General features: G+C 35.9%; 1 protein-coding gene across 3 annotated transcripts in view; it reads right to left on the reverse strand.

The window, feature by feature from the left end:
- FBXO47 (F-box protein 47) overlaps window positions 1-8784 on the reverse strand; it is a 28212-nt gene extending 19428 nt beyond the window's left edge. For 2 of the 3 annotated variants that reach the window (XM_072780352.1, XM_072780354.1), the window contains exons 1-5: window positions 8315-8499; window positions 5410-5619; window positions 4844-5014; window positions 2152-2228; window positions 52-129 (exon numbers count right to left, since the gene is read on the reverse strand). In XM_072780352.1, the coding sequence (XP_072636453.1) occupies window positions 52-129; window positions 2152-2228; window positions 4844-5014; window positions 5410-5593 (510 nt within the window). In that variant the 5' untranslated portion in view covers window positions 5594-5619; window positions 8315-8499. Of the gene's footprint in view, window positions 1-51; window positions 130-2151; window positions 2229-4843; window positions 5015-5409; window positions 5620-8314; window positions 8500-8706 lie in introns of those variants that run through there. The other variant, XM_072780353.1, reaches the window with a different exon arrangement.
- Window positions 8785-10642: the final 1858 nt, after the last annotated feature.

Consider the following 10642-nt stretch of genomic DNA (forward strand, 5'->3'; position numbering starts at 1 on the left):
CTTCAAAAAACATTTTTTCTTCTTTCACTAAAAAAAAAAAAAAAAATGTACCTGTAAAAACATGCCATAACATGGTAATCCTAAACACTGAATAGGAGCTGCACAGCCATTGAATTTAAAACAGGAAACCTGTAAAGAAAACAAGAATTAATTCCTCTTTTTTTTTTTTTTAAAGATTTATTTATTTGATAAAGAGAGAGAGAGTGAGCAAGAGAGGACAAGCAGGGGGAGCATCAGGCAGAGGGAGACAAAAGCAGGCTCCACTTGGAGCAGGGAACCCTATGGGTGGGGGCTCATTCCCAGGACCCCAGGATCATGACCTGAGTTCAAAGCAGACATTTAACTGACTGAGCCATCCAGCCACCCCTAGTTCCCCTTTTCCAATCGAACCATACAATTATTGGACATTCAAATTTAATGTAAATATGCAGGAATTTTTCAATATTAATTGAAAATAATTAAAATGTAAAATAACTAATAAGCATTGTATCACGTAGGTGAGATCACAAAAGAAGTATAAAACAGTGTCTCTGTCTTCAAGGAGTTCATAATTAATTTAGAAGAATTTAGAAGAATAAAATATATGCACATGAAATTATTTTGATAATTCAGGTTAGAATATACATAAATGTTAAAATGACCGAATATACACTATATCAGACACTGTGAAAGCAGAAACAAGATAAATTTGGGAATGATCAAAAGACCTTCTGAAGCATGTGAAAAAAGCATTGTCTCAAAGTAGGATTCAAATACAATGAATGGAAAAGATAAGTGAGGGAAACAAAATAAGGACAAAATTGTATAGAAGCTTTATGTGGAAAAATAAAAAATAAAAAAAAAAAGAAGCTTTATGTGGGACATGCTTAACTAGGCTCAATGTAGTAGGAAGCAAGGCGGCATTGTCAGGAAGAGCCCTAAAAATACCAGCTATGGACTTTGGACCTTATCTTGCCAAAACTGAGTAGCCACTGAAAGATTTTTAAGTAAGAAAATAACTCTATGAAAGGAATGCTTTAGGAAGAATAACCTTGATTCAGCATATAGAATGTCTTGGGAAGTGAAGAAATAGATGGCAGAAAGATCTGAGAAGCTGCTGTAATAATATAGACCTGAACTCAGTGCAAATACTGACATGAAACAAAGCTAATGCATCAGAAACAGTTCACATGCTATTGAGTGTAGAACTGAACTATTAGTGTTGGATGTATGTTTGAGTTTGTATAGTGAAACTCAAAAGCTTATACAGAGATTATGCCTAAAAACACAGATACACATTTCTAAGTCATAAATTATCATAAAATTTTTGTTATTTTATTTTTTAAATGTTTTAAAGATTTATTTATTTGAGAGAGAGAGAGTGTGCACATGTAGGTGTGTGAGGGGAGAGGGAGAGAGAATCTTAGGCAGACTTCCTGTTTAGCACAGAGCCTGATACAGGGCTCAATCCCATGACCCTGAGATCATGATCTGAGCCAAAACTGAAAGTCGGATGTTTAACCAACTAAGCCACCCAGACGCCTCCAAAAGTTTTGTCATTTTAAAATTAAAAATATGTTTCCTATGTTTTTGTACATTTAAACAGTAAGTTAACATTCAGAAATTATTTTATTTTATTTATTTATTTTAAAGATTTTATTTATTTATTCATGAGAGACAGAGAGAGAGAGAGAGAGAGAGAGGCATAGACACAGGCAGAGAGAGAAGCAGGCGCCATGCAGGGAGCCCGACGTGGGACTCGATCCCAGGTCTCCAGGATCACACTCTGGGCTGAAGGTGGCACTAAACTGCTGAGCCACCTGGGCTGCCCCAGAAATTATTTCATTTTAATAAGATATCTAAATCACTATTTTAAAACAGCCTCAGGATTCTCATGTAAGGTAAAAAACACTTTTATTCTCTGATAAATCTAATAAACTTGAATGATATTCTTAGCTATATGTAAAAATTGTTTATAATAAGTAAAAGACTACTATATTTTGCTGTTTTATAATCTCTAGGTACTTGGTATAATATTAGATTATCATCAATTTTTACTAGGTTTTTCATGAAAATCTACTAATTAAAGATGGATCTGAAATGAGTGTAAGATATAAGAAATATCTTTACTAGAAATCAAGATTGTGAACCAATTAAGAAGTATGATCTTACTTCTGCAAGTATCTTGTGAATGTACTTTAGTCTTTCCTTTGTGGGTAGCAGCAACGTACATCTTTTAAATAGCAGACCTGAGAAAGTAAAGAGAACACATGAAAAAAATGACAACAATATAATTAATGTACTTAGAGTATTTGTAAAGCACAGCATAACATTTCCTTGAAAGTCAAGTATAGTAAATGACAGTGGACTGTGAACTGATATGGTTCTGAAGAGGAAGACTGGAAGCAAGGGCACCAATTATTTACAATATATGGTGTTTACCAAGTAATGTGATATCCACTAAGTGGCGTAAAATATTACAAAAACTATGAAATTATATTAAAAGACAAATATAGAAAATATTTAGATTTAAAAATATATAATAACAGATACAAAAAATACACTAGTGGAACTTTATTCTATAGAAAACAGATTCCAATTATTTCTTGAAATTAATCGCATGTTCATGAAGCAAAATGCCTTAAGAGTTACTACTGTAGAACATGGGGAAAAAAATGAGAAAAGAGATTTTATATTCTTTTCTCCATATAAAAAATTTTAAATCATAAGTACTTAAAATACAGAGGTTAGAAGTTATTTTTGCTCACAGAAAGTATCCAGTTTGGATGAAATATCCATTTCTTTTTCAATGATATCCTTTTATGGGGCATGCATGTTAAGAATGTATAGAATTTTGTGTTCAGATATTTTAAAAAAGAAGAAAAAACTCTTCAATTTCCCAGTGAGACATGTAACTTGAACTACAGAGACAGAAGTGTATGATTTGTTTCTTCTAACTTTATGTGTTCTGTTTTCCTAAAATGGCAATATGTTGTTAACATTCCTATAAGGGCAATGTTTTCCTTACACTAAAAATAAGATATATAGTAGGAAAATAAATACCTGAATATCATGAATTTCTCCATTTTTATGTTTTCTACATTTACTTTTTCCAACATATATGATAGCTACTTTATATAATTCTGTAGAATCTATGGGAATCCAATTTATTTTTAGAAGTTGCTATGTTTGGGCAACACATGACCAGAATTGAGTTTGAAATATAAACCTTCCTTATTTTTGTACATAAAAAGACATTTTCAGTGTTTGGTTTTTAAGCTGAGTTCTTTTCCTTTCATGTTTTGGCATCCAGTCCCATGGCATATCATAGCTGGGGAAGTGTAAGCTATAATTGTATGCTGGTTGCTTTTTCTAATGTAAAACTCCTATTTTTAAGGGTTGCAATTTACCATAAAAACCAATACTGGCTGACTTATTTATTTTTTTAACACAGGTGCTCTGCTATACCCTTTAGAGATCAACTTTTAAAATTTCTTCCCACTAAAATAGAGTCAGATGTAATGTTCTTTTCACACTAGCCATCTGCTCTGATTTGTATGAAGAAGCAAATTAAAATTTATAATCTTCAGAGCACAGAATTCTGAAAACGTTATTTTAATGTCTGAAAACAAGAATGGATCAGATAGCAATGGCAACATGAAAAATTGGTAAGTACATCAAACATTTACCTAAAGAATCAGTCATAAACCAGGTGTCTGCACCAAAATTAAATGGAGGGTTGAAATTATTACATGAATAAAACTGTTCTTAAAACCTGGCTATTAAGATCGATACATATTTGTATTTTCCACTGAATTTTCCAAATAATTATTTTAATTTTTTTGTTCTTTAGGTGATTGAGTCTTGGTCAGAGAGAAGAAAAATTATTTCAGATCAAAACCAAAAAATAAGCTCTTTTACCGTACCACTTGTTCTGCAATTAAGGATGTTTGAAAAAAGATGTTTAAATGACAAGTAGCAAAAAGTCATTGCTATACTCTGTTACAGGCTTTACAAAGTCTACTCACAAATACTGAAACCAATAATGTAATCAGATTACATATCTTTCATTTAATCTTATTAAATACACTTATCAAATACACTTTTATGTATTTACACATGTATATAGTCTTATTTTATTGTCTTAAAGCTAGGCATCCTTGGGCTACTAAAAGGTAATAACCACTTAACTATTACACTTCTATTTAAAATTTGAAAACATCACCTTAATTTTTGGTTTTATTGCCATGCTTTGGTTAATTATTAGGTAGTTTCATAATTAAACTGGTGTCACCAGTCAAGTCAAAATTAGAATTTTACTTCAGCACTCTGAGGAAGGGAGAATAAAATCAATAAATCAAGGGAAGAGATTACATGGAATTTCCTTTGATAAGATTAATTTATTATAGCATAATGATTTATTAGTAAATGTGTGGAGTACTTAAGAAAACACATCATTTCTGATAAGAGAATAAGTGATCTTCCACAATAAGGTATTTACGTTTCTTTTCTAATTTTAAGGACTAGATTATGGTGAAAGAGAAAAGTTCAGAAAAAAAACTCATTAGATCTACAGGAAGTAAAGCATAGAAAACACACTGGCAAGCCACCTAGACAATAAGCAAAGGTGACATTGTAGGTACATGAAATCACAAGAACTGATACTTTACATTAAAGTACATTCTCTCATCTTTAAAGATAAGTATAAGGGACTATTATGGGAAGAGTAAAAAACATCATAGAAATAGGCACATTGTAAGAAATATCCCCTTTCTCACAGGCCTTAACAGAATTGTTTAATAAAATCCCCTTAACTCAGTGTAGTTCTTTACTTGTTACAATTCTCATTACATAAATTACCTACCTAGAGATCTGTAATATTCCAGTATGATAGAGTCTTGTCTCTTGCTAGGCAGCTCAAGGTTATGAAAATCCTGTAGTAAAAGTCTTTTGCTTCCTGATGAGGTTGAGATATAATTAATAATGTGCTGGCTGACTGTTTTGGACACCATACTTAGCATGCTGATATCTTTCACTACCAAAAAGAATACATATACATATATAAAAAATAACTTAATTACAAGAATGTCATTATCAGTACAATCTATTAATTCATGTTAGCTCATTAATAATAATACTACATAATAAAATACATAAAAAACTGGGGAGAAGTAGGGAAAATTGGAAATATTCAGGGATGTAATAGTCAAGTTATCATATTGTTATAATTAGAGGCATGCTTTAAAGAGTTTGAGTGTCATACTTTCTTCATTGTACCCCTTACCTAACAATGACAAAACTTTAGAAAATAAACATAATGTAAATATCATTAACATTCTAGCATTCTAGTTTGTCTAAGATGACAAATTAGTTCTTGGGGAAAAAAAAAATCAAGGGTCTATATAGTTACTCACAGTCCCCAGACCTCACCTGACAAATATCTTAAGATTATTTGGAATATTTCCAATGGCAAGGCTTTAAAATTTCCAAGCGTTGATAAAGGCTGAGAATCTGAGCCAAGGGTGTTGGAAAAATAGCTGGTGGATCGACGATTACTGCGTCTATATTTCTGGTTGGGAATCAAAGTGAAACCAGTATTTATTCTAGACGCCATTCTTTTTCTTATCTCATGAATTTACCCTGGTTAGAAAAATAAAACACAAGAGACAAAGAAGAAAGGAAATTATAGCAATAAAGAGCTGTTTTTTAAAATCAAAAAGTTGATACTTTGATGGTCTATCTATTCACAAAAAAAATTTTAAGTGATCTCTACCCCCATTGTGGGGCTCAAACTCACACCTCAAGATCAAGAGTCATATGCTCTACTGAATCAACCAGGAGCCCCTCTATTTACAAAACTTATAATGTCCAATTTATGGAGTTTCCACCAGTAAGAGTGTATTTATTCACTTCACATGATATGAAATGTTTAAAAGTCTTTCCCCTCTTAGCTAAATATTCTACAAAAAAGAATTTTAGCAGAATAAGAAACATGGGGGGGGGGGATCCCTGGGTGGCGCAGTGGTTTAGCGCCTGCCTTTGGCCCAGGGCATGATCCTGGAGACCAGGGATCAAGTCCCACGTCAGGCTCCCCGTGCATGGAGCCTGCTTCTCCCTCTGCCTGTGTCTCTGCCTCTCTCTCTCACTGTGTGCCTATCATAAATAAATTAAAAAAAAAAAGAATAAGAAACATGTATTTGGATGAGAGATAGTCTAAGAAAATATTCAAAATCTTTAAAAAGTAAAAGATTTGACACAAAAAAACAATGTAACAAATTCAAAACGTTCGATATCTGTCAATTAATATGTTGCTTTTACAATCTTTATATTCTAAACAAAACAAAACAATCTTCATATTCTAGAAAAAAATCAAAATATCAATGTAGCTTTAAAAATTTGTAGTAAAGTTTTTCTATTTCTTTAAAACTGACATTTTCTTTGTTGGAAACAGTAAAAATAAAGAGATAAGTAGAAATTCTAAGTTTGGAGTTTTTAAAATTTACTAGCTCTAATAGATTAAGAAGGATGCATTACCATTACCAATTATGTGTTATATAACACAAATAAACAGTGAAATTAGGGGCAGCCCGGGTGGCTCAGCGGTTTAGCACTGCCTTCAGCCCAGGGCCTGATCCTGGAGACCTGGGATTGAGTCCCACATCAGGTTCCCCGCATGGAGCCTGCTTCTCCCTCTCCCTCTGCCTGTGTCTCTGCCTCTCTCTCCTCTCTGTGTATTCTCATGAATAAATAAATAAAATCTTTAAAAAAAAAAAAATAAAAATAAACAGTGAAATTAAAGTCTTGTAAAATTAATAAGAATAGAATAAATAAATGAACAATGATTTTCCTTCTAATTCCAATTTGGTTAATACTAGTTACTTATAAGTCTGAGGAAGGACCTATACAATTTGACTTCAAAATGAACACTTCTTAGAACTTATCGAAATCACTGATAATTTACTTACCCCCCAAAAAAGTTCTTAAAAAAATATTCATAGTACCCAGTGACTTTGTGTCACTATTGCTGCAATTCAGAAAACATTGCCTTTTGTTTATATATAAGTATATGTACATATACGTAACTACAACTCCAGTCCAGGCCTCCCTGTTTCTGAAGTAACAACTAAGACGTTTCATCAAAGCGTTACAAATATATCTGACCCAAATCCACTTTCTCCTTTTGTCACAAAATTGCTAAAATCACAATGTTACTTAACGTATCTAAAAAGTTACATTCCAATTTAAAAATCAGTTATCCATCGGAAAACATGGCCAAGAAACTTGGCTCTTAGTGAAAAACATATATAAATATATATTCTAAAAATAAAAAATAAAAAATAAATAAATAAATATATATTCTAACAAAAAAGGATCATTGTTCATGCCCTGCTTTTGTAATCTGCTTTTTTCCCCATTGTAATTGTAAGTAAAAATAATTCCTTTCCATGCCAATCTACTTCTACAAGCATATCTATTTTAAAGGCTGCATGTAAATACACCAAATGGAAGAATGTTAATTTATTTAATCCACGAGGTTGTTTTTAACTTTTCACAGTACGCACTTTATAAAGCATTTTCACTGTAACAGAATTATAAATCGGGCCTAGGATCTGTCCTGGTTCTGAGGAGCGTGTCAAGTGGGGACGTGGGTGGGACCTGCGGGCTCTTCAGAGACCCACTGACACCTGGGGACCCAGGGGACTGCAGTTGTGTCAACCACTGAGTGTATATATTGAAACCTCTCGGGATTAAAACGCAATGGGCCCATTCTTTTAACACTAAAGTCTCCTCTTAACAATTCCTAATTTTCCTCACTCAGACCTGGACGCTTTTGGTGCTGGGGGGGTGGGGGTGGGGGTGGGGGCGGATGCAGGCTTTTCTGAAAACCCTGAAGGTGTAAACCCAAACTATTTCCGGTTCTCTCCTCCCCCAAGAGAATGAGAATCACTGACCAAAATAATATTAATAAATAAAAATTTTCGATGCCTCCGTTCCACCCCACTCTGAAAGGCTTTGAGGGCCTTCTTGGCTGAACTTTGCCCCTCCTTCAGAGAAAACCGTCCAATAGCAATTCACCCGCGATTTCTATTTTGTTTTAATCTAAGAAACAAAACAAAACAAAAAAGCAAACAAAAAACCCTTAGAGACCCACCACATCTGCTTGGATACTGGCCCCAAACCCCTCTAGAGAGAGGTAAACTAGGGAGGCCACAAAGCAGAAACTTGGCCCATAGAAGAATCAAACCACATGATGATGAGGTTTTTATCCCCTCAGTCCATGAAAAGGTGAAATTATCTCAGGAAAGTACTGGGGAGAAAAAAAAACTCTTTTTACCACAGATTTTGACAGTTTTCCGGCTAAGGAATCACAGGCAAATGGGATTTAGTTGTTCTGCCCCACCATCCTCAAATTTCTTAATGTTTAAAAAAGAAAACTCTTTCCTCAAGTTTTTCCCGCCGGGTAGAGGGCGGACCCAGCTCCGGTCGGCTCCGGAGCCGCGTTCCCGCCTCCCAGGCGCCCCCGTGGCCTCAAGAATATTTTAGAATCCTCCCAGGAGCCCCAGCGGGAAGGAAGCCCCGCCCCCTCATGAATAGCAAGAACCCAGGCTCCCATAGTGCCCTCCTCCCTCAGGAATATTTTAGAAAACTCCCTCCGGAACCCCCGGAGGCAGGAGGCCCCGCCTCCTCATGAATAGTAAAAGCCCGGCGCCCATAGTGCCCACCTACCTCATGAATAATTAACGAGGACAAGGTCCTCGGAGCCCAAGCCGAGGCTAAAGCGACTCTTTGCTCCAAGCTCCAGACAGGAAGGGGTGGAGCCGTTAGAGTCTAGGGGGAGGGGAGGGTGCAAAGGAAGGGAGCCCCAGCCTGGCGCGCCACGCATCAGCTCCAAACCACTTCCTTTCCCTTCAGCCTAGTTTTGAGCCCATTTTTTTGTTTGTTTGTTTCCCTTGCCCCCATCGCAGTAGGGTAAGTTACAAGCGCTTTCATCAAAACTTCTGTTGGAAGAAACCTCCAAACATTCCTTTTTAAACCTCTCTTGGGTGCCTAGATTCAGACAAGGATACGTGGATACGTGCCTCCAGCCTCCCAAGGTGGAGTCCAAGACAGAACTTACTAGCTTGACCCTCTTCCCTTGAAAATGAAGTTCTCTCTCTCTCTCTCTTTTTTTTTTTTTTTTTAAGATTTTATTTATTCACGAGACACACACACACACACACACACAGAGGCAGAGACTGAAGGAGGTTCCACGCAGGAAGCCTGATGTGAGATTCGATCCCAGGACTCAGGCATCATGCCCTGAGCCAAAGGCAGACACAACCGCTGAGCCACCCAGGCGTCCCGAAGATGAAGTCCTCATTCATTTATTCATTCAATAGCTATTTATTAAAGCCCTCTCTGGGCCAGCTACTGGAGTAGGCCCTAAGGATACAACAGAATAAGACACATCATTTTCCTGCCTTAGTAGAGTTTATTGGTCTAATGGGAAAGATAGCATAAAGAGTGTTATGGAGAAAATAAGACAACAGAAAATAAGATGGTACTGGGCGAGAGGGGTGCCTACTTTAAATGGACTGGTCGGGGCGGTCCCTTTGAGGAGGTTACACTTAATTTAAGAACTAGTGGAGGAGAAGCAGCCAGTCAGGAAAAGGACTTGGGGTACAGCAGGAAAGATTTTGGTACACTGTAGGAATTTGTAAGCTACCTGGCTGAGTTTAGTGAGCAAGTAGTAAAGTAGCACCGTGGAGACCGTGGAGAGGTAGGCACAGATGGGGTATACAGGACCTTATATAAAGACCTTTAAAAAAAAAAAGGGTCATTTTAGAACCCCTGTAGGCACTATAATACTCTTGCTTTAGGGGACCCACTCCACAATATAGCCCACATCCTTCATTAAAATAAAATACACAAATGACTACATAACGATTGACTTTCTATTTAGGATTAGCTGACATATTGTTATATTATGTAGTCAGAAACATTTATTAATTTCGACTTTGCAGTTTTTTGGAGCTAGTTCTCCCCCCCCCCCACCCCCCACCCCCAATTTCAAACATTTTGTACAGGTCCATAAAGATCTCAGCCCCTAGGCAGTGGGCCAGGAGTACCTACTGGATACAAAGATTCTGAGTGGTCAGCCATTTACATTTTATCCAAAGTGTCCTGGAAAGTCATGGAGGAGTTTGAAGCAGAGTGATAGAATCTAATTTATGTCATTGAAAGATTTCTCCGGCTTTTATGTGGAGAATAAATGAAGTTGGTAGAAGTAGAAGAGGTGAGATCTGTTAGGATGTTGATGGCTGACTAGAGTAGTGGCCCTGGAGAGATAGGTTTGAGATGTATTTTGGGGATAGAAGTAACTGAATCAGCTGATAAATTAGACACTGGTGGGAGAGAAAGGAAGAAGATATAAGTGATTCCTAGGCTTTTAATTTTAATGAGTGGGTGAATGTTAATCTCATTTACTGAGATATGCAAGTGGGAAGGAGTGTTTCTAGCAGAAAATTAAGAGTTTAATTTTGCAGATAGTAAATTTAATGTATCTACAGGACATCCAAGTAGAGTTATCAAGAAAGTAGTTGAATTTACAAACCTGGAGGTTGAAAGAAAAACTCTGGGCTGGAGCTATCCATTTATGGACATTCAAAGATTGGGAAAAGTA

This window comes from Canis lupus, chromosome 16, assembly GCF_048164855.1.
Source record: "Canis lupus baileyi chromosome 16, mCanLup2.hap1, whole genome shotgun sequence".
Lineage (NCBI taxonomy): Eukaryota > Metazoa > Chordata > Mammalia > Carnivora > Canidae > Canis > Canis lupus.